The sequence below is a fragment of the Dufourea novaeangliae genome, unplaced genomic scaffold, assembly GCF_001272555.1.
Source record: "Dufourea novaeangliae isolate 0120121106 unplaced genomic scaffold, ASM127255v1 scaffold248, whole genome shotgun sequence".
NCBI lineage: Eukaryota > Metazoa > Arthropoda > Insecta > Hymenoptera > Halictidae > Dufourea > Dufourea novaeangliae.
Window position 1 is genome coordinate 2,535,223 of NW_015374156.1, and position 24,636 is coordinate 2,559,858.

At 43.7% G+C, this 24,636-nt stretch overlaps 1 protein-coding gene across 1 annotated transcript; it reads right to left on the bottom strand.

The window, feature by feature from the left end:
• Positions 1-2,905: 2,905 nt before the first annotated feature.
• On the bottom strand, positions 2,906-24,388 carry LOC107191928 (protein L-Myc-1b-like). The gene is made up of 3 exons (XM_015581077.1): positions 24,378-24,388; positions 18,928-19,710; positions 2,906-3,696 (listed from the first exon to the last, which is right to left on the bottom strand). Exons 2-3 carry the CDS (start codon positions 19,703-19,705, stop codon positions 3,053-3,055), a joined length of 1,422 nt encoding a protein of 473 aa, XP_015436563.1. The 5' UTR covers positions 19,706-19,710; positions 24,378-24,388; the 3' UTR covers positions 2,906-3,052.
• Between the last annotated feature and the right edge of the window lie 248 nt (positions 24,389-24,636).

Below are 24,636 nucleotides of genomic sequence, written 5' to 3' on the forward strand. Positions count from 1 at the left end.
TGTTAAAGTCAATAATTAGTAGTGTTATTCCTCTTCGCGGTTTTCTCACCATATTTCTCAATCTTTCTATCTCATCCATTCTCTCCCTTTCGCACGCATACACGTTTTTGTATATAATTTTTTAATATGTATGTATATATGCTTGTATGTACGTATGCGTGTGTGTATATATATATATATATATATACCTATATGTATGTATATATACATATAATATATACATTATTTATATACATTTAAAAGCGTAGATGAGTCTATAAGATCGCGCGAAGAGACATTTTTCTTTTCTACTTGTAAAAACTACGTTGCCGTTTACTTCACGAGCACCGTGACAAACAAATTAAAAGTATAAATCGTAGTGAATCGTTTCCTTCTTTGTTTCATATTCTCTTTTAAAGGGAGAGATCCGTTTCTCATAGCGAACGCGAATAAATCTTGGGCCGAGAAAGCATCCCCCGGCCGTATCGACAGAAAACTACTAAAAACATCGTTCGATCCCTCCCCTCCCTTTCAAGCTTCTTCGACACACTCCGTTGTCTCTGTCCTTCGTCAAATAATTTTCAATAATTAATAACAAAAATAATCGAGAACCGCTACACGGTGATTCTCTATTTCGTTTGCTTATTGCACCCGTTTCACAAAGTATACAATCGCGAAAACCGAACGCGGCACCGAGCGATAATCTAAACTTTCCTCGTCGCGACGCGATGTTTCTCTAAGAGAAACAACGAAGGATCGAGACGGAGAGTGTACAAAAAGAAAAAGAAAAATGACGGCGATAAACTACCTAGTATCACGTGTCGGTTCGTGGAGTTTGATTGGCGGCCATCGTCGGATTAGAAAAATAAAAAAAAAACCGGGCAAGAGAACAGACCAAACGACTTCGATTTGTAACTGAATTACCCTACACGTATGTATGTGCTCTTTCCTCTCTGCCGGGAAGAAACGATCGTGTGAAAAGAAAAAGAAAAAGACGAAGACTGCACGAAAGTAGGATCTAAAAAAAGAAAGATACGCGAACGAAAACTCTGTTGTGTGCGCTAGATGCAGACTGTTTCTACCTATCTATTACACACACGCTTTGTGACACATTCACGCTCTCACCTATTTCCAAGAAGATTCCCTGAATACAACCACAACCAGATGCATTTGGATCGTGTCATTTCGAAGGCGGCTATACATATGTCGGAACTTTCAGGTCGCACAGCGACCATTTATAAATCGACCGGCAAACAATTACTATTTAGGGACAACGATTTTGTAGGGATGAAAACCATTGCGATTTGTATAATGGAGAGAATTATACGTCGTCGCAGTTAATCGGTTTAAGTTCTGTCGTGCTGAAATGGCATTTATTTATTACGAGACGCGATTCATAACTTTCGATCCGCGGTGTCCAGAATTAATATTAATTCGATCATCTAGACCGAAGAATCAACAGTTTTGTTTCCGTCGAACTCGTGAAAATTTCGCGTAGAGCTGCGACGAATACGAGAAATAACTGTGTGTGTATATACATATAATATAATCGCGTCCACCGTGTTAGTAAATTCGATCGCCAAAACTCGCTCGGTTAAGGATTCGTCTGAATAAATTATCGTGTCAACGGGCGACCATAGGCGGTTCAGACAAGGAAACCTACACGAGTCACTTTGTTCCTGGATATCGATACGAGTTTTGGACAAAAAAATCGCGTGTTTTTTTCCTTCTCTTATTCGTTCTGAAACAAAGAACGATTCGCCTAGAACCGGGTCGGGGCTGTAAAATACCTCCCAAGACAAGTTTAGTTGGGAACCCAGCGATACTAACCACGGTTGCATAAATTTCTGATAAGTCTAATTTTCTCCTCGTGTGTTTCTAAGTTTTCGAACGAAATTCAAAAGGGGATGAGATCGAACTTCGCTATACCGGGTTGTTCAGGAGCTTGTCCTGAATTTCGTCGAGACATTCCCTATGATTAGCCTTAATCTTTAAATGCACAATCTCGGCCTAAGCGGCGAAACTATAAACGCGGGACGAAAAAAAAAAAAAACAATAAATAGTGATTCGTTAGATGCTCGTCGCGATCTCAAATCCTTCGAATCTCGTCCGGTTCCGTCTTGTAATATATTTTCTCTAAAATATATACGCGTCGCCGCGTTCCCAAGCTGCTCAGAACCGGTCTCAGTCGATAATCTACGCGATAAGACGAGACACTGATCGAGAATTCGAATAATAAAAATAGAATTTACTTGATATTCAACGTGACGCGCTCGTACAGTACCGTACTTCCTTTCTCACGCACAGTGTTCATTTTACCGCGAATGTAAAGAAAACAAACGGAACCGCCCCCCCCCCTATGAAAAAGATAGAACCTCGCGACCAGTGTGTACCGTCTATGGCTGACCTGGACCCGGTTTTGGATCCCTTACTAATACCTCGTGATCTCGTCCAAAAAAAAGCGAACAAAAACAAAAACTCTCTCCCCTTTTTTCGCGGCTCGCCACTCGAAGAATCCTTTACAAATATAAACCATCTTCAAAGCTCATTTATCGGGTCTCCTTTGATTTCTTGTGTAATATTTGGCACCAATTCTTTAGTGTATTCCCTGTTCGATGTGTCATTGATATTCGATTCCTCTTCAAGTAAACGAAACTTGGCCTCCTATGCTCTCTCCTGGTTCAAAACGCGGATCGAAGGATTCGATTCGCCCGTGTTATCCGACGTTTCGCGATCAACATTGTTATCATCATCGAATCGTGAATCACAGAGCCGCAAAACGCAACGTGCGCATTTCTCTTCCATCGACTTCTCTACGCCGCCGCCGCCGCCGCCGTCGTCGCCGTCGTCGCTGCCGCATCCCCTTCGACGCGCTGCTCTCGATGGTCCATCCGTTTATGCCGCGACCAAAGACGGGTCTCTCCTGCTCTCTGTCGTTCGCGCGCACATCGAAATCTCGTCGTATCGGAACGTCGAGTGGGATTGTCCGCCGATCCTCTTACAAAATTAGACTCAAACGTACCGAATAGGGCAGTTGGCCGGTTAAAACTGATACAATCCGGTGATTCCTTCCTCAACGCGTCATGGCGAGACTCCTCCGTAGCTGACTTAGCCTAGCACGGAGCTTTTCCTGCCGTCTCCTAAGTTCCGTCACCTTGGCCACAGTGATCTGACCGATTTCGGTCAACATATCACAGTAGACAGCTGCCTGCCTAAGGATCGCGACTTTCGGCGCCTTTTCCTTGGACTCGACCGCTGGGACAAGAACTCGAAGCTCCTCGAACGCGTTCCGTAGCTCTATTCGCCTTTGACGTTCCATGTTGTTGTGTAAACTCCTCTTTTCGGTGTCCAGTTCGTCGTCGGAGGAACTTCTCGACAGTGTGGGCGCGGTAATTTTCATCGGGGTCGATGGCGTGGTGATGGTGGTGGTGGTGGTGGTAGTGGTGATGGTGGTGTTCATACATCGGCCTACCTTGTTCCGCCTCTGGTACGGCCTGTGACGCGCCCGTTTCGCTGGTTTGTGATCGGGCTGCGCGGTCCTTTTCCTGGCTGGATTCGACGGTGGCCTGCCCCGGGGTCTCGGTGCCGGGGCTTTGTCTTTGAACGCTGTGTTCACTGTTAATTGGAAGTGCTGTTGATCAGCGGGGCTTGGATACGTCGGTAGAGCCGCTGGTCTGCAGGGTTTCTCGAAGGTCACTACGTCGATCTCTTCCTCCTCTGTAATAGAACAAACAAGACAGAGACGATGAGATTCTGGTTGTCGTCACATGAAATTGATAATAATTGTAACCAATATACGCCAAACAAAATATACACAGACACCACAATATGTTACACGATTCTTTAAATTACAATAATTAATTACGGAAGTTCTGAAAGGAAGATGAACACTTTGCGAAGATATAACGTTCTTCGATGAAATTGTTATACGAGAATCTGTTTAACTTAATATTTGTCAATACCATCCATCGAAAAGTCCATTCCTTGATTCTTCTTCGATAAACAGTCGCGGAAACTGTGAGTGTTGCAAAATCAAAGAAGCCGGCAATACGTAATTTCGTTGTGCAACTTGGAATCCTTGCGTGGACTCAGCTTCCTTTAGAGGCTATTAGCAGCTCCACGGTCGGCCATAAAACGTCGCCAATTAGTTGGGACGAAACAAGCACGCCTCTGTCTCAACTTCGACAATTCTACATTCAGGGTGAAGGCTGTCTGCGAACAGCTGAAGGATCGTGTCACGCCGCCTCAAGAGAGAGAAATGAATAGCGAGCGGATTCGAAACGGTTAAACGGAATAGAACACAGTACGGTCCGGTTTAGTCCGAAAGAATCAGGTTCGGTCTCTCACGAACAGCGGAGGCAAATTTCGTTTCTCCATGAGAAATCTTAGCACGAAGCTCGCACGGCGACGAATCACCGGAAGCAACGACACGTAAGTACTCATGACGAGTGATTTGCTAAGACAAATTAACTGTCAGTATTTTTCGTAATATAGATATGAAAGTAAAAGTCAATCAACTGCTGGAAATGGTCCGATGAAACCAAGCCTAAACACGACATAAATCGATCAATACCCTAGAGTAGGTAACTTGAGAAATTTTGCAGTTTTTACTGGACTCAGTGATTGTTAGAGACCAACAGCTCAAAGATCAAATATTGTTTATACAGCCTAATATATATCATGGGAATAATAAATCGAATAAGGAAGAATATCTCGCCATTTTCCGATTTCCGCAGACACAATTCTGCCCACGGGCTAACTACGATATTTCTTAACACTGACCTAGTCCACGAAATTAACCAGTTTATCCTGTATTTCGGTTCATTTTACTCAGAAAATCGTCTACAGTCGATCGGTGATATTTTCGTAGAAACACTGTTAATACATTATATGCTGGCTATCTTGCGCGTTTCACCTGGCGTGGCGCGGATCATTTTTGGCGACTTGACCGCATCAGCAAGGGATTTCAAGAAGTTGCTTTAATTACTAATTTACTGTGAATTTTTATTTAATCTTTTTTTTACTATTCCTTCAATGTCTTGCTCTCAAAATACATTCTTTATAAATACTAGATATTTTTTAACAATAAAAAAAACATTACACATTAAATTTTTCGGTTTAAAAATCGATTTATAAGGTTGCATTTAGTACAAAACAATATATTTAAATCTTTAATGATGTTCTATGGTATGGTATCGCTCAATTCTAAAGGATATATGAAAGACGTACTAGTACGTGTTCCACAGACTATCGACAGTGTACAAAAAACGTACTAATACGTGTCCAGCATACAATGTGTTAGTAATACCGCAAATTAGAATTCTCCTGGTAAAAGTTTTATACCTAAATCACTTATAATAAAATGAAATAAAAAGTGATAGGGTGGAACTCCATTCGCAGATATCCAAGCTAAATGCTTTTGCAGACGTCCAGATCTTAACTGTAATCAGTTTGATGTTTTGTACCGTTTATCCGAAGACACTCGTGTCTGCAGCCGCGATTCAAACGAGCGAAAGGAGAAAGAGGAAAAAGATCGCTGGGCGGGATATAATAGCGGAATCCTTTCGTAGCACGTTGCTCTAGAGGCGTTCGAAGGGACACACGATACCGTGGGCGTTTCTGCAAACTGTGTCATCCATGGCGTCTGGCACAATCAGTAGAAATCCGGTTGATCCAGATTCCTCTCTCATGCGGATACGGGTCATAACTCTTTTCTCAAGGACAGCTTCGAAATACAATCGCTCAATGTCGTTGTAACGCGTTTCGCGACAAGGGGACTCTCGGTTCAATTACGTTTTCGCCCATCGATTTACAAACGGACTTCATCCCACACGCTATCCGTTCATGAGAATTAACCGTACGCAAGATTCGTTAAATTAATAGTTCCGTATAACGTTAGAGCAATGAAATTCGTTCTAGCAAGAGAATTGATTTCATACGTTTGATATTCACCTCGTGTTAAAGCTTATCGATTTAATTCTGATTCGTCTATTCCGATGATTGATTCTCGCGTGCAAAAACCATGAAACAGATACTATATCTTCCTACCATGCACGACGAACCTGACCTTAAATTCATACAATTAAAAGAACGAAAAACTAATGCCTCTATACTTTTCGTTCAAGCACTTCTACACGATTCATTCGTCTGAATTCATTAGAAATTCATCGATTCTTCAGACTCGCTTCAATTATTGTTGCATATAATAATAATGCCGGGAAAGTTTCGATTAGAATTATAAAAATTCCTAGTCGGAATATCATGGAACACGTTACGCTCGGCGTGCAAAAAAAAGCTTGCGGTATTCTTCCGGTTTCACTTTACCTACTCACTGCAACCGCAGCGTGAACTTTTAATTAATGCTCAGCAAAGTGAGAAATATGTTTCTTTTTCTTCTCAAACGTATTAACTGCGCGGAATCGACGTGTTTCAGGCCGAACGTACACGACGAAACACCATATATACCGTGAACATTTGTAATTCCCGTCTCTTCTTCACGCGAATTAATTGCAGAAAATATGAAAAATCTTCTTGCCGCCTTTTGTAATTGATCCAAAAAGATGGGGAATATTAATTTGCACGCGTTCAAGTTACGCCCATTTAAAATCACGAAACGGGGCCAAGCGGAAAGGAGTCGAGGAACGAGGAAGAACCGAAACGAGACGCGACGCCGGCATACACGGGTTGCGCATACGTGTGAAGCAACGAATGCAATCTCTCCCGCCGCCTTGCCTGTCCTGTAACACCGCTTCCTACCCCACGTGTTTCATCGCGCACAACCGGGCACCAGCGGTCCCAGACGCACGAATCTTCCCGAAAGCTGGCTCGCGGCCAGGTCGTCGGTGAGCAACTGCGAAAAGGCGCGAAACTTCTAAAAATAACTAAAAGGCACCTAACCGACGCGCTCATTCGCGCGCGCGCGAGCTAGGTACCAAGACGGCTCTCCTCATCAGCACCGATTCTCCCCTCCTCCAACAAGGGGTTTCATTTTTTTGTTTTCCCCCTCCTGGAATAGCGCTGTTTCTAAGCCAACGACACACACGTGCCACCTATTTTCGGTTTCGCCCAGATTCAGATTCCCTTTTTTTTTTGTTCCTCTTCTTCTTTTCGTCGTTTTCTCGATCGGTTCACACCGACACCGTTCTATCTTTCTCTTCCCCTCTCTTTCTCTCTATCTCTGAGGAAGGAAGTGTCTCGTGTTTCATTCCTCTATCCTCGGTCGAGACCCAGCCAACGTAAGTCGATACCATCGAACGCTTAATTGGACACGGTTGACCGATGTATTTGAAGAAAGAATACCCCGCGAATCGTAACGAGAACGCGGAAGCCGATATACATCGTGTCCGCGCGCAACTGGCCATTGATTACTACGATAATATTTGCATTAATACACACCGGAACCCCCAATGACGAACAGCATCAACGGGGGCACTTTACTGTTTCTCGGATTGTCCTTGGTTACTGTTCGTTATCAGATGTCGGTGTATAAACCTGGCCGAGAATCCTGCTGTGTGGGATACAGACTCCTCTCGATTATCGTCCCGAACAAGGGTCCGCGCCGGGACAATAATCCTGTAGGGAGAAATGCTTCAGACCCTCGTAAATTCATTTTTTGCCCAAAGTCCGACCCTCAGCAACAAAGTATGCGCTTGACAGGTTTCATGGCCTACCCCTCAGTGGTGGGTATGACGCTTGGACAATAATCGTGTAGAACAAGCCAGACAATAATCGAGAGGAGTCTGTAACACGCGGAAATCGTGAAACACCCGAAGAAAAATAAAAGGTCATCCAAGAGGAATTTAAAAAGGTAAATCTAACTATATCTTGAAAATCATAAGAAATAGTTCGTTTCTACTAATATGAATAAATTGATATTTTAGAACGAACAGGCGACCAAGTTTCGTTTAAAGCAGCAGTTCCCAACCTTGAGGTACATGTTCGTTCAGAGGTACGTGAAAAGAATTGAACTGACAGCAGCTATATAAATTACAATCATTGTTCTAATATTAGGATGTACAATTCAGGAATATTGACTACCAAGTGGTACGCAAGTCAAGCAAGATTGAGAACCACTGGTTTAAAGTAATTTCAAGTTTTCGTATTCCTATGTATCGTACAAAATGCAAAAAAAAAAAACAAGAACGAGTAGGCTATGTGAATCCGCTATGTAAAAATTCTTTAAACATACAGCGTTGAAGCTATCGCGTTTCGTGGAACAACGGTAGTATTCCGAGTGGAGACGGAACCGGGAGGCCAATCGAGTATAAAAATTGGCTAGGCCTCGCAAATAAAAAAAGTGGGGGCGGGCATGTGCCGTACGAAACATGGTCCCGACTAGATCAAGGTGGCCGAGGAAGAGGTCACCGGCCCAGCCGTGATCATAGACGGTTGTGGCGCGCGGCAAGAGGAACGCTTGGAAGCGGTTGCTCTGACGAAAAGAGAGTCGGCGGACTGGTATATAGTCGATGTTAATGGAAGTGTTTAGTAACACTTTACGAATAAACTCGCAACATACAGATTCATCGACTGAAAATAGATACCCTTAAATGTTACGATCTACCTTATTGTTCGTGTGTTGTACAACAGCTCTGATTAGGATACGCTAATAACAGAGGCTATTGCCAAGGTTGATACTTTTAACACTGTTCACCACGACATTCCCTTTACACACAGACAGTATTATTTAACATGAGAATTTGTGTTATATATACATATGTCCTTCACCGATGGACAGACGCAGCGCGTGAACGTGGTTAAAGGGTACCGGTTACACAACCCAGATTTAAGTTCGTGTAAAGGAAAACTACTACAAACTTCTCGGGGCAAGCGTAGGACGCAACTCTGTGACTCAACCGGCGCGTTGATAATGCCAGCAAGAGAAAAGGGTGACGGATGAGAGAGGGAAAGAATCCGTGTAAGCAGGCCATAGTACTACGTCGACGCGAATCGATCGGACTCTCCTCTCTCGTTGGGATAGGCGACTGCGAGACAAGGCAGCCCGAGGAGGGGGGGATCAAGTTTTCATGATATCGAACGGTCGGCTTCGTCCGCAGCAGACACACGCTTTCGGAACGGGGTAGGAGAGAAGAGGGGATACCTTGCGGGACACGAATCCCGCCATTTTTTTTTTCTCCGTGCCGACAAATCCCTTCTGGCTCGGTTACAACGTTGTGTGATTTCTGTTTCGGACAGGGGCTCTGTATTATGGTTCGTGACTTGGAAAAATAGATTTCTATGGAGTTCTCTGCGCGCTATCACCACTATTAAATATATACAATATATCGTGGAACCCGGCGTACGATCCGGTTCACTTTAGAAGTGAACGTATCCGTAGATATCACATTGATCTCATTCGTAGATAAGAGGAAACGATTGTCGGGGGGTCCGGTAACGGGATTTTAGTACGCGGAACGAGTGAAATTAAGTTTCGTGCGGATTTTACCGTGCCTCGATCGACTATTCCCCGTGCGAGAACAATAATTACAGTCATCGTGATAAGACGTGGAACACAATACGTGTTACACATTCTTTCGAGATACTTAGCAATCAAGTCATACATACATATATATATATATATATATATATATATATATATATATATATGCACACGCTGGGAAGGGCGTGAAAATTCCATTACATGTTCTATAGCACGGAGGGGAAAGTCGATAGCTTTCGAACGAGAGAGTGTGGCGGTAAACGTTACACGGCACAACCAAACGCTGCACTGTTTCACGATTCAGCTCGTGCAATCGTGGATAATCAACGTTGTTGCGCCCATTGACGCAAGTTATAGGAAAAGATTGCAAAGGAAAATGCCAGCTATGTCCCCTCCCCTTCACCCCCATGCACGTGCTTCTCGGTACGCATGCTTTGGATACTCGAGCAGCTTGTGTATTAACGCGGCAACGATATGTAGGTCTCCAGACGTCTGATGATCCGTTACTTGACAGATAACAGAGACTCATGTATATACTAAAAAGTTATATGCAAGCTCGGCTAGAAATCTACGCGTGGTCTGCATCATCGTGACCCATATGAACTCTTCTTGTTGCGCTAACTCGTCATTCATGGGATTATCAGTTTGTCCGGAGACCACGTGTAAGTCTCGAGCTTTCCAAGTTATCAAGCAACCCGGCCTCGAGTGTGCTTGTTATATATAATATAACGTTGATATTACTTCGGCTTCTAAATATATACAAAATCTACGGTTGATAATAACGGTTCAAAGTAGCAGTCGTCGAATGTATCTCTTTCCACCTTTGTTAACACACGGTATATATTATCTCTATTCGCACCAAATTCCAATGATATCGACTCAAAAGCGAAAAAAAAACAGTGGTTGGGGGTAGGGTGGAAGAAATGATATTACATTCGGTGGAATTCGTGGGTCGAATGAACGAGTCCCACAGTTCAAAGTATGTATGTATCCCGGTACGACGACACAATCCCTTTAACCGGAGCCAGCCACATATGCGAACGTGACGGCACGTTTCTCTTCCTGGTCACTCCGATGTAAAATCCGCGTGTAAGGCGAAGCCCCATAAATCTCATCGTGCTCAAGACTCTTGACGCTTCGTACCTAACTGGCGACTCATCCAATCCAGTTACGAAAGTGAACGCTCGCGCTCGCGGTGTGCAAAATGGTTTTTGTGCTCGTTCGATAGTCACGGAAGAACGCGCGCACCACGCGTTACCCGCGAAACATCGACGGTAAGGTCGCCGACGAAACTCGAGCGATCTCCGTGGTGAGTTTTCGAGTAACCAAGAATGCCCTCGCCGAATATACTCCGAGTCCCCGGACAATACTCGTGAAATCGCTCAAGCCCACGTTTACAAACTACACATACATTCCTCTCCTCGCCTATTCGAGGCCGTGAAATTCTTCCGGCGACATTCTAAATACCAAAGGGACAACCCTTGATTTAAAGGTAACATTAACAAACTGGAACCAACCCACGACCAGTTTTCTTCGCTATCGGCCACTCACCGAGTCTATTCCGTTAAAGGGAGGGGTGGATGGGGGAGAAGGGAACGTGCTAAAAAATCACAGACCATAACGCGTTACTATCCCGACGGCGAACTCCAATTACGCGTACCCGACTGGTGTGTATCCGTCCTGTGTTCGCGCCAGTACACGGATGCACTTGGAAAGCATGCCGCGAGATACTACCTTGGATAACAACCTACGCGGCGAGATACGAAATACGGCAGACGTATCTGGGGGGATAGTAGCCAGGAAACGACCCGGTGACCAGACACCATTAAGCCCTACCCACTCCTCCTCCTGTCGAGATCCGCCCACAGAACGGGATGCAACCACGTCATCGGCGTTGAATCGTCACATTGACATCATCCGTGGTGGTGCACCGTTTGGCGAATTGGTCTCTCGATGTCGCGAGGGAGAGAGAGGGAGAGAGAAAAGAAAAGAAAAGAAACGCAGAGATCCATCTCTCCTTTGCCATTTTCTCTGCTCGATTGACTCACAGAAAATGCCAATTGCTCGCAGTTGTTACATCCGTCTCTTTCACTTCCTTTTCTTTCCCTTTCCTCCCCCTTCACTCCTCTACCGTCGTCATCGGCTAGCTCCCGCCTTTCTTCTGGTTCGATCGGCTCCGGGGAGTAGGCGAGAGAGCAGCGGCTGGCATGCCGCCCCGGGAGAACGAAATGCAATAAGAAGGAAAGGACGACGGGGGCTGCCGCTCTGATCGTCGAGAGGAAGGAGTGCCCCGACTCTCTGTCCGGGGCTACGGTGTGCGGGAGGGACCGTAAAAGAGAACTTGCGAACCGCCAGCGCATACTACTACTCTCTCTCCTCTTTCTCACTCGTGAACCGACCAATAACGAATTTCTAATTAGCGAACGCGATATGGCCTGTTGGTTCTTTTCCAGATGCTCTGTAAATGGATCGGGTGATATTTTCTGTGACTAGATTTCATTTCTCTAAGGAAATGATATTTCCAATGTTTTATTCTGTTTCTTAGATAATGTGTCTTAGATAATCTACTTGTCGAAAAACCATCCGTTACCATTTTTGGTTGTATGACTTATTTGCTGAAATAACGTCATAATTGAAAAATCACGATTTCAGAGAAAATGGGTTTGAATGTTTCAATCGTCATAATTTTATACGGATATCCATATTAAATTAACTGTCCTAACGCGGTAAATGTTTTTTTAACCGATACAAAATGCGGAGAGCCTTGTTTTCTATATTGATAACTTAAAAACTGCAAATTTTTAGGTGCGTCATTACGATATGTGTTACCAATTAATTTCACAGGATGGTCCAACGGGATCCTTAGCGAAGTGTAACTTACGCTGAAGATTCCCATTCGTAGATAAAAAAAAAACACTTTCGGAACGATCCTCTCTAATGTATCGCCGAACGATGGTAGTGCGTAAAACCGAGAAAAAGGCAAACGGAGAAAATCAACGGGCAATACGCCGAACAAAAATTCCCTTCGGCGGCCCCACGCCGATACCGGTCCACATTCCCAAATCAGGTTCTGCCAGTTTGACATTTCGACGTCCGACCTCCTAATTCTCGGTGCAGGAGTCAAGGCATCCTGGTTCGTCGACCAGGTATTTTACGCGTGATACGTCGCGAAACGTTTAAACAAAGGGAACAACTTATCAGAAATCTTTTGAAGTAAATATTATACGTATAATAAAAAAAAAAATTACCAGAACTTGTCGACGGTAAATTTGTAATTCGAATGCTTTGCACTGAAAGTGAGATTTCACAGACAAAAAAAAAAATCTGAAACATTTTTACGAAAAATTGAAGAAAAAAAAATCCCAATTAACAGGGTGAAACGGAAAGTAAAAGTCCTAAGAGTGACCTAACGCGTTGCTTATCAGCGGACTTCTCCCACGCGGTTGAGCTTAATGAATGAATGAATGAATGAGCTGCGTTACAGAGAGAGACAGAGATGCGCTTATACGTACGTACAGCCGCGGAGGTCCTACGTGAAAATAGGCGCCCACTTGCTCCCGAAGGAAAGGCATAATTATAGACGCCTCGGTGGTAACAGAGCCCCGCCGACCCACTGGGGGGCGAGAACGTAATGAGAAAAGGAGAAAGAGAGCGAGAGCAAAACGGTTCGGGTCGAGGCTTATACTTATGTAGAATGTTAACTAATACCTTCGAGAGATGCCAAACCCACCTGCGTGTACCGCTGATATACTACGCGTAGCTGAATTCTTTTGCAATAACCGGAGGGGGCCATTGCACGTTCATGGTGAAACAGTGTCTCGAGTAATATTTAGGATGCAACCCGTGTCAGTCACCTGTATACTTTACTTTTAATAATAGGAAACCACCACGAGGTGTTCTTTACGTATACTAAAATTACCGGTCAACGAGTGATCGAATAATAAACAAGTATCCAGGCGTACATTAATCAGCGTTCCTATCCCAAAAATCTTGTTTTCCACGAAAGTAGAGGTATGTATTAATTTTCTTTCACAAAGGGACTCGAATAGGTTCTAATTCCGAAAGTAAATAACGTCACACCGTGAACCATCGCTAGGCATCGTCTGTCTTTTCTAAACGTAACTTTCGCCCAGTTTGCAGAAGTCGAAACTCACATTCGGCCGGTTGCCCATATCCGCTGCACCCACTGAATTCCAGAATCAAACGAGCCCACCCAGAGGAGGCGAAACGACGAGGACGACGACGACGACGCATACATTTTTATGAGCGTTATAGACGTTCGCTTTCCAGCGTACACGATTTTTCCTGGAAGTTTTAACCGGCAGGGGAGAGGGGATTTGCATGAGGAATGGAACGGAATTCACTCGTCCCATCGGTATGGAAAAAAGAACTTGGGCGGGGTTGCGTGCAAATACCGCGAAAAAAAGGGTCCGGCCGGTAAGACGAGCCGACGTGTCTTCGTTGGATGTATTTCGCGAGAGATCAGGATCGTATTAATGTGTCCTTATACCTATCCGTAATAAGAAGCGTAATAAAATCATGGAAGATATCGTTCGCCACGAAAATTTATTCCCGTCCTATTCCGTGTGAATTTTGTTCGTCGCCAGAGGCCTGGGTATTAGAAAAAATTTAAATGTCACGAGAGACAGGGAGAGCCTTTTATCGAGGCTGGATATCAAACTGTGGATTTCTTCATTTGGAATAATATGTAAATTTAACGATCGGAGAAATTCCATAAACGACCGGTCAATTACAAAATCAACACACAATCCACAAAGGAACAAAAAAAAAAAAAGACTTATTGCAACCGCATATTTTACTTTCCATCGTTTCCACGTAAGTGGGACTTCGCTCGGCCTTCGTTGTGGTATTACAGAGCCGATGAAGATTCTTAATCGCTTTGATAGACCGTCCCAACAATTTCTAACACGATATCCCCCACCTCTCTGCTCGGCGCTTGTTTCTAAGAATCAGCTGCGGTTTCCGCATAGAACACACTCTGATGATTTTCGGTCACGATAATTAAACCGCAGACGGGTTTCGCCGAGCAATTAGCGTATAGAACCGCAACCCAGCTTCTCCTCCATTCAGTACCGTCAACACTTCGTCGACTAGATTCAAGAAATTCCGCGACCATTCTTTCCGTAGCCGGGAATCCCTCGTGGTTGCCGTGTACGGTTGAAGTTAACGTAACGCTTATCGGCGTTTACGTAATTAAAGGCGCTAAGCAACTGCGGTTGGCGCCACACTTGATGCACACGAGTACAGATAACATCGTTCGATCAAAGGACTGTATAAACACACGGGGCGCGTGAACTTCACGGAAAATCTAAGTGATACATGTACAGACACACACACATACACAATCACAGTCCATCATTATTACTGTCACGTGCGCGCAGAATTGCCGTGTGTATAGCCCCTCCGACAAAGAAATGGCGGCATGAAAGTGAGACGTATTACCCGTGTGCTTGTATGCAAATATTGATATTTCAGTACAATAGTCCGTGGCTTGAACTAGGCGTTTGAACATCACCGTACACGGAAGAGAATTGGCCACCTTTCAGTTCAGTTTCAAGAATTGATTTTCTTCATTCTACAATCACGATAAAAACGAAATTTATATTTGAAACACATTCGATGTTTCTCCTGTATTTTCATTAATATTTCCAGGTAAATCGATATACAACAAAGTCGAGATGAAAAAAATAAAATGAGATTTATATTTGAAATACATTCAATGTTTTTCAAAGTTCAACATAAATCAATATAACAAACGAAGTCGAGATAAAAAAAATACCAGTTGTGAGACAAATTATTTGTGTTACCGTGATATTAAAACGAATTCTGAGGTATTAGATAATTATTGACGTATTTGTCATCACCGAAGTAACTGCTTACTGAAAGAGCCGTGCTTTTCAATATGGAGCGAAGATGCCAAAGGGGCCCCAGTGCCCGCGTAATACGGTACTGGATATCCCTCACCACCGGCGATCGCGACTGCGGCGCGAATGGCAAAAAGGCTTAACCGCATTCCGGCGACCATTTAAACCGCCGCGGCGGGGTCCCACGCTTGACCGCAAGGCAGCAGCGACCGGCCGGCTATCGATTGACGTCACTTGGTACCGCGTGACCTTCGTGTTCCCGCGCGACTAGCTGCGCATGCTCTGACGATCATGCCTTAGCTTGTGCCGCACCTGCAGACGGCTCCGAAAATTCACGAAAACGACAGGTAAAAACGTGATTCACTTTAAAAAAAACAGCTCCGAGATGAAAACTGACTTTGAAATTATCGATCATTTCTGCTGTCAGAATGCAAAAAACACACGTTAGAAATCACTAAAGGATTTTTCATTCGAATCGCTGAAGTATCAAGTAAAGATATAATTTTGGTAGATGGCAATGAATGACCGGTCAGGTACCATAGACGTCACGCAGCGTGGTGGCATGCACCCCCCGCCAGCCTGCATGCGCATTTCATGAAAAAGTTGCACATGCTGTTCCCCTGTTGCGTGCTGCTGTGACTCGACAACCCTGGATGGACTCCATGTACCTTATCTTTAAAATTGCTCGACTTAGAGCACCCGACCGTTTAACTACACGAAATCGTGTTGCGCGATCATCGTGCTCCAATAAACAAGGATGTTGGGATAGTTAAATTAGAAAAGCATCGAGAGGCGCGTTCGATAAACCGGTTCCGTCATTATCTTTTAATACTGACCAAAAATTAGGAGAAATACAGTCTCGTACTTTCTTGGTACACATTTTAAAACCATCTTAAAATGCTTGCGGGAAGGTCTAGTTTAATCGAATGCGTTATAGGATACTAAGGACCATAATTTAGGGGTATCAAACAAAAGAGTTTGATCTTGCGAGATTGTGTCAAGATAAAGATGCTTATGTATTTGGTACAGGGGTGATCGAGCCCTTCGAGACCGATAATAAGTAATTATTAATGCACTTAAAGAAGTCAGGATTTTCTCGTCGTGTCACTGACCCGTCTGGCGGCGGTTAGAAGTAGCCATTTGCAAGTCGTGTCCCTGGCAATTACCAATTACGAACGGTGACACGACGACGACAACACGGAGGCCGAATCTGCGGTGTGTCCGGTCGCACGGTACCGTCGTCTTCTTGATTCATTAAGTTCGCACGATCAGGAAATGGCACCCTTTATAAGACCCTATATCGACGTTCTCGCCCCCAGGAGTTCTCACCGTTTTCGTTCAGATAGAATAGCTTATATCTGTATCGGTCATGGAACAGAATTCAAGTCTTGGATTTCAATTCGATAGAGAAAAGGTCAAATCGATAACACAGAGGAGGAAATGCATTCTAAAAATACATGATTCATTCAGAGTTTACTGCCCTGGATGAAAAAGACACATATTCGATAGCTAAAAGATCGCTAGACTTTTTTTTTGCCGTTTCAAAGTTGGATCGATACCGCTGACTGTAACATGGTACAGAAAAATAGAACGGTAAGTGGTGTAATACCGTTCAAATACACGACTCTTTCCTCGTCATGCTCTCCTATCATATGAATAACACACGCGCCCGCACACACAAGTCGGCGACCGTGTTGCGCACCGTTTAGCCGTGTGCCATCGGGGCACGTGTATGTTTTCCCTCTATGTGTGTTTGTCCCTCTCTCTACGTAACAACTATAGAACGTAGGATGTCACCATGTGGCGCAACATACATTTTCAGGTGGCACACAACCGGCACAATTTTCCCCGCCGACAAGACACCAGAGTGTGCGGTATGTACGGCCCAAGCGAATTATGCGAGCGCGCCAAACCACCACTTCTCCTCCCCGGAATCACACTATAGTTAGACCGAGGTAAACGAGACACACGCGACGGAAGGACAGCTAGAGTACGAGGGAGGATACGTGACGTGCCCTGAAAAGGCTAGCGAACTTTGGAAAATCCGATCACGAACCCGCTAGGTAAGACAACGCACAACGACTCGATGGAATTCCTGCGACGCCACACACGTTGGATTTTTCTGCGCATTTTGCTAAATAGCGTCTCCAGTTGTATAACGCCTCGACAGAATGGCTTTCGTTATTAATCGTAGTATTTTTATCAGTTTGTCAGATTTTACGGAGCGAGTTGAATGTGTCACACGATTATGATTGTGTTACACTCTTGGTGAAACACTCAACAGAGTATAATTAACATGTTTTTTGTTTCAAAGTCAAATACATGTTACAAAACTGCATAAGTATATGTAAAGTTAAGCAACTTGTTGTAATTTACAATTCCGTAAAAAGAGTCACAAATATTTAATCCATTATGATGGTTCGATACAAAAATTTGTTTAACCTCGACACGTATTCGATGTATGAGACTTTTTTAACGATTGGATCGATGCAATAATAATCTATCAAGCCGCTTCTCCGATAGCAATCATTCTTGTCATTGAATGCAAACGAACGTCGTGTACATAGCAATTAAATTACATTTACGTTTCTACGTCTAGTGTACGTGGAGGCTTGTCCTCGACAGTATTAAAGTTAAAGAGCCTCTATCCGAAGGAATTGATTGTATCTTGGAAAATATTGTACCAAAGTATACGAGAACGATGACAGCACAACACAGTTGCTTCTACTAAGACGACACAGAGCGCACCAACAGTTCTTCAAATGGACTTCGTACACTTTTAAGTAAATGACTTCTTGAGAAATACACTACGTCCCGTTAAAAGAAGTACACCTATGCTAACACGTACAGTATTTGTACGTTTGTTCGGTATAAAAACATTAGCTGAAAAATGTGAAAACTATACAAACGGCAAAGTGTGAAAGGATCACACATATCCTTTGTCCTTGTACCTGGCGTACAATGTACGAAAAGAAAAAAACTAACAAAAGGTGCAAAGATTTGTGTATTCGTGACCAACGCACATCATCGTATCGTGTTCACCGAATCATCAATAACGTCTACGAATCGCGTGATCGCTTGTGCAATCTACGCGTTTCATTTTGCGTCGCGTAGACCCAATTTCAAGGCGAAAAAATTCTCACGGTTCTTTCTTCTCCCCGGAAAAATACCACTGACCCCGAGGACGTTAGTGTACCGACCTCCGACTTGTTTAAAACGAGTTTCTCGATTGTGTTGTATTCAGCCGTTCTTCGCCGGTGACGAATAACCGACCCACGATTAGCATACTCATGCGGGTACCCAAATTCGGCGAAGTGCACTCCGGAGTGCCGTGCCGTCAATTGCACTCGATTAAGAGGATCCTTAGTTCGACCTTGCCGCCTCCGTTAGGAGGGTAGAGGAAAGAATGAGGCGAATAAACTTGTTGGCGCTTGAGACGGATATAAGATATAAAAGGCTTCCGATCCGAGATCAGAGAACACGTTTAAATTCTGTGTGAAAGTTTAGAACGGCCTATAAAAAAAAAAACGTGAAATATACATAGATATTTTTTTTTATGGCGAATTAAACTACACAATACGGTATAAACAGTAACACAAATACAATGGAAATGAATATATCACTCACCGGAATCGGAGGGTGTCTGTACGCCAAGATGTTCTAGATTCTTGCCGATGGGCTGATTTAGGTGATAGCAATGATCGCTGAGGGTGTTCCTGACATTGGTTTCCTTGAGCACTTGACACTGACCTTTGTCGTCCTCTTTCCTCCTGTCATGGAACCTGACCAGCTGACCGGTGACCTCGCTCACTGGCACAGCTTTGACAGCGACCTCTGTCATGCATTCGGACAATTTCTCGTGTATGTTGATCTGATCATGCCTGAAGAAAGGTCCCTCGTCTTCGGTCTCGGTGTCAGATGAACTCGAGGTCTGCGGTGTTTCCGGCCTCGTTGAATCGCCGTCGCTTTCCGAACCTTTCGCGCGGTACTGTTGCTGGGCCTGCTGTTGGTTAAACGCCGACAACGATGTCGTCGTCATCGGCATAGCACTCGCCCGTGATATCAATAGACTACGTCCCGCCGGCACTCTCTTCTGTATCTGCGAATCCTTCTTCGCGGGTAATGTCCTATTGTGTTCTTTGCTGATGCACAGTCCTGCCCACATACAATCGTGATGACGTATCTCGCGCGATTCCTGACAGGTCATCTTGTCGTACAACAGCTCTGGCAGAACACCGTCGTCGAAGGTACGCTCGTAATACATATCCGAGTGCACGTCCACCACACGGTCCAGCGGGAAGTCCATATCGAACTTCTTCCATATATCGTCCGACACCACTGTCGCGGTGTCCAGGGGCTCGTCTAGCAGGCCCAGGTCAGAGCAATCCCAAACCGGCACCGGCATTTTGACTGAAACGATACCATAAATTTCTTCATTTTTTTCTAATTCATATTTCATCACCGTAGCCGCAAATAGCTTATTATCGTTTGTGCTGAGTTCACGGTGAAGAAAAGAAATACTACATATCTTTAGAAGAAAGTAACAATCATAAGAAATATTGTACTAGTTTCGCAAGAAGCAGAATATTTGGATTTGTTATTCCTATTACAGTTCGACGTGGCAAGAGAATCGTGCATATTTTGTATCGATCATTAGAACCCGCCATCCATCTACTACTTCCTCCTCCTTTTCGATGTTACAACATGTTGCTTCACGTAAAGGTAATAACGCTTGCGCGCGCGCGCCGTGGTATTGCAATGTGTGTCGTAACGCCTTGTGCATTATCACGGGAATCAGCGAAACGAATGCAGTTGATGCCATGAAGATATGGACAAAGGTCGTGGTAACTGTTCGTCGTGTGTGTACGTATTAAAAATAGTCGACCTTCGGTACGAACGTATCGCATATACACACATACCCGCTGTGTACGGTTTTTGCCGCGCCTCGGCGAAACGGTACTCGTCGCGATGAAACAACGAAATCGATATTGCGTAGACGAAGGGATAAACACACACCACCACTACCACATCTGTATCGTTAATTCGCGTTGGTGGTTTTGACATTCGAGAACGCAGAAGAGAGCTGTGACGATATAAACCCTGCCACAACGAATTCGAAACGCGGAGAGGTGTGTACGGAACAGGACTTTTAAAAACCATTAACGTATACAAGTATAACAAATCGAACTCTCCATACACCAAGGAACGTCGATCTACAATAAATCACGGCTAAACGCCGAATCCCTAGACGCCATGTATTTTCCCTCTCTGCGTGAGACCGTTAACGTCTATTTCTTCGAGGGCATGGGTAACCGTTCCACTGTACATTTTAACCACCAGGTGTAACGTGAGACCCTCTAACATCGATTTCGATACGAACACATTACAAGACAAATATTCAAACGGATCAACGAGATGCACAATCGCGGTTGACCGTTCAACTATTTCCAGCGAATATACTATGTTGTATACAAAGAAGATAGACCGATACCTAGAAGAATTAACAGGCGTTAAACGGTACCAAGAAAAACAGATTCTTTCGTAAAATGACGCATCGCTTTGCTAAAGAATAAATACATAACTACATAGTCTCGTAGCTCGATCGACTGTCTCATTCTGACTCATTCACAGTGCAGTTATTACAATCAAAACACATCCGAGGCGCCGCGGTCACGAGTGGCAAAGTCACACACGGAATGACGCGTGAGACGGATCCCGCCCGATGTTCCGACCGAGTGACTCACGATTTACAACGAAATTTGTCCGGGGATATATCGGTGTCATGGATCTACACGCAACAGACAGGCTCGTTTTTATTGCTAACAATATAAAAGTGCAAACATTACATCCGCCCGATTAAGCCCACCTCGATGACAATTAGATCATTATCTCTCGTTCCCGCGCAAAGACGGACCACCATCTTGTCAAATTAATCGTCACACGTCGTTGCCGGCGTCGATTTGCCGCGAAAACGATATCAGTTTTACACGGAACATAAAACTGCACACACTTGTTTGTTGTACACCGACAAGCAAACTCGGCTTCCACTAGGGGAAAAACTAGTGATATGCTACTTTTTCCCCTAGCGGAACCCGAGTTTACTCCTGAGAGTATGTAACCCCACGTGAATTTTTATTACAAAAGACAGGACACAAAACGAAGTGTCACCTAAACTAACGAATTCAAACTGGAAAAATTCTAATAGAATCCTTAAAAGGGTCATTTTCAGCAAGTGCGCTTATATGTTATTGAAGACAAAATTTTGTTCAGACATATCTCATCCAACGCGGGAGAATTTTAACTGTATTCGAATTGACTATTACCGTTACGGAACATTAAAGATTGTTATATTCCAATAAAGATACGCGTTTCAATTTAAAGGTGAATCGATTGCATTCACAAGAAGAATAAACAATTTTCGACGATGTGAAAAAGGTATCGGATCCCAATATTTTCACAATCGCACCGGCAAAGACGTTTGACGGTTAACCGAGTCGTTCATCGTCAGATTCTTATCGAAAACCGCCGAGGAGACCCAGAAAAATAATCAACACGAAGAAAAAGTGAAAGGGGGGGTATGGGGGCCAGGGAGACCGTGAGCTTCGCGAGCCACTCGCCCGTGAAAAACGCGCACCGTTGAAAAACAATGATACATTATCCCGTTTCTCTGTGACCCTACTCTGCTGCTGAATCGGACAAAAGACAGTCGGTAGGGGAAAAATCACCTTCCTAGAACGGCCTTGGAAGCGAAAGAAAGCACATCCCGCGCGCGTGTTTTCGTGTTGTTCTCTACACAAGGGAGATGAGCGAGAGAGAGAGAGCGAGAGAGACAGAGAGAGAGAGAGGGGGGAGGGCACGAAAAAAAAGATAAACTTTCGTTAAATCGTCCCTGGTAGCGTCGTCGTCGACGCGCGCGCGAAAAAACTGTTCCTCGCCGAATAGTAAACAGAGGGCCAAAATATTTTCAGAGAAACATCGGGAATAATTTCTTGAGAGAATTCCACTGATTCCTCGCTGACTAGTTAGAAATGAAGGCCATAAATGCCTTTCTTTTTGTCGACCACAGGTGAAACACTATTAACACATCGCCGGTACTTTGAAAGCAAATTTTCACACTGTGAACATGAAAGCCGGTTGGCACGTCGAGCAGGGAGAACAATTCACCGACACTGGTAATAATATTTTAGGCTTTCAGAAACATATTCTAACGTATCGACTGGTACTGGTTTACTGTTACCGTCACTTTAAAGTAACCACGCATTCGAATCACAGATCACACACTGATAATCAAAAGAATTAATAGAACGCTTATAACCTTATCGACTACAAGAATTTTGTTTGTGGAAATTACAGATACTATTTGCAAATAGTTACGAAAGTAATTAGTTTTTTAAACCTTATATTTTGTTCTGTATGTTACGTGTTATCATTTATAACGTGGGATAACGACAGTTACTCGTGTCGGTGTGTATCGGATCATAAGAGGGGCGTGACCCGAGAACACAATTCACATAAAGTGTGTGTACGTCTGATAAGGTCCGAAATGATGACGATTTGTCTAATCGTAATATTATCTAAGTCTTTACTTTTGCACTGAATCGACTGACACAATTTACGTTTTGAATAGAATGCTACCGCACTGAACAATGAACGAAGAAAATGGTAACAGTGTTATTCAACATAAAAAATTACTAACAATTCATTGTTCGATGACAGGTAGAAGCATTCCAACGGATTCCCAAAATTTAGAGTTTTTCAAGAATGAAATTTACGAATAACATACTTTGGAATCATTTCCCTCCTAATTGTTGAATGTTCTGTGGCCCACCCTGTATAAGGAACGTACATTCCACATCGACGACCGACGATCGATGGATCGAATTTTTCTGTCTATACGTATATATTGAAACAGAAACCGGTCCAGCTTTAGATAGGTGGCGGTATGTTCACCAACTTCCGTCGAACATTATCGTGCAAGCGTGTAACAAGCTGACAGCTTTCCTACCGTACTCTAATTAAGAGTGGGTTTCTTCCCGGGATGAAAGGGCGCGATACGGCAAAAGTGAAATGAAAAATATGCCGGACGGCCTTCGGGTAAGCACCAAGTGAATTCCTAAAAACTAGATCTGCAAGAGCAGATTGATATATTGCACGGCATTACGATAGAAAATGTAATATACCGGTTAACGTGCCTATCCTCAATTGACATATTGTCGCGTACAAATCTATCCCAATAAAACTGTACAATATATAGCTACAAAGTAGCTAGTTATCTAGCTATCGATATCTGACACCAAACTATGTAGTGTTCGACACAGTGGAATTTGGAAGTATTTCGAAAAGATTTATAAAAATATGAAGTTTCAAATTACTTTAATCTACACGGAATAAGCTTCTATATCTATATAAATCGATTAAAAATTCAAAACAAGCATCATTTACGAAAAATCATGTAGCACGAATTTTGGCGGCAAAATCCGAACGGACGAGTACATATGCAATTGAAAACAGCCACAGAGTATTTCACGGCCTATTTATAGACGATAGAACATAATTCAACTGATCAGGCCAGCTGCCAGAAAGAAATTCTTAAATTTATACAAAGTGTTCAGAGAATTTCTCTTTTCAAGGAACAGTGTTGTCTCATCGATATTTATACGCGAACGGGATTCCGATACGAAGTTGTCGGAAACAGTACAAACTGAATCGTTTAGCGAACGTGAAATGTTTTAAACAAAACTTTATCGTATCCTACACCACGATCGAACAAGAGAGTTCAGCATGCCTCTGTGTGTTTCTATTTGCATTAATGGGTTTTACGAAGGTCTCGAAATCTTTCACTCGCGTAACTAGTCCCGTTTTTTTTCACAAAAATGGACTCACGATTGAATAACGTGTCGTATTTAATTTCGAATTGTCAAAATGCGAAAAAATTTTCCAAACATACCCCTACCCCCTCACTTCACGGAGATGTCAACGCGCGTCAATCACTACGAACTCGGCACAAAAATAAATAAAACAAAGAGAGCAAGAAGCGGCTACAGAAAAATCAGAAAAGTAAGCACACAAGTACAAACCTGTCGGCCACTTCGTGTTGTAACCCAAAAAAAAAATAGTATCCACTGTGGAACACACTTTGGCGCGACTTCGAATCTCGCGCGAAAAACTGAACCGATACGAGAAAGGCGCGTCCCGCCTGTTTTATCTGAATTATTCTCTGCTTCTCGTTCACTCGGTCTAGCCGACAGCTACGAGACGAACAGATTCCCGGCACTTGAACGCGCGCTGCCTCCGGTCGTTCTCTTGATTCTCCGGGAGTGTCGAACAAAAGTGACG

Excerpts from the sequence above, each read along its gene's own strand:
- LOC107191928 (XM_015581077.1), bottom strand. The coding sequence starts at position 19,705 with ATGCCGGTGCCGGTTTGGGATTGCTCTGACCTGGGCCTGCTAGACGAG. Across the intron at positions 3,697-18,927 it reads ACAGACACCCTCCGATTCCG|AGGAGGAAGAGATCGACGTA; the intron begins GTGAGTGATATA and ends GTTCTATTACAG.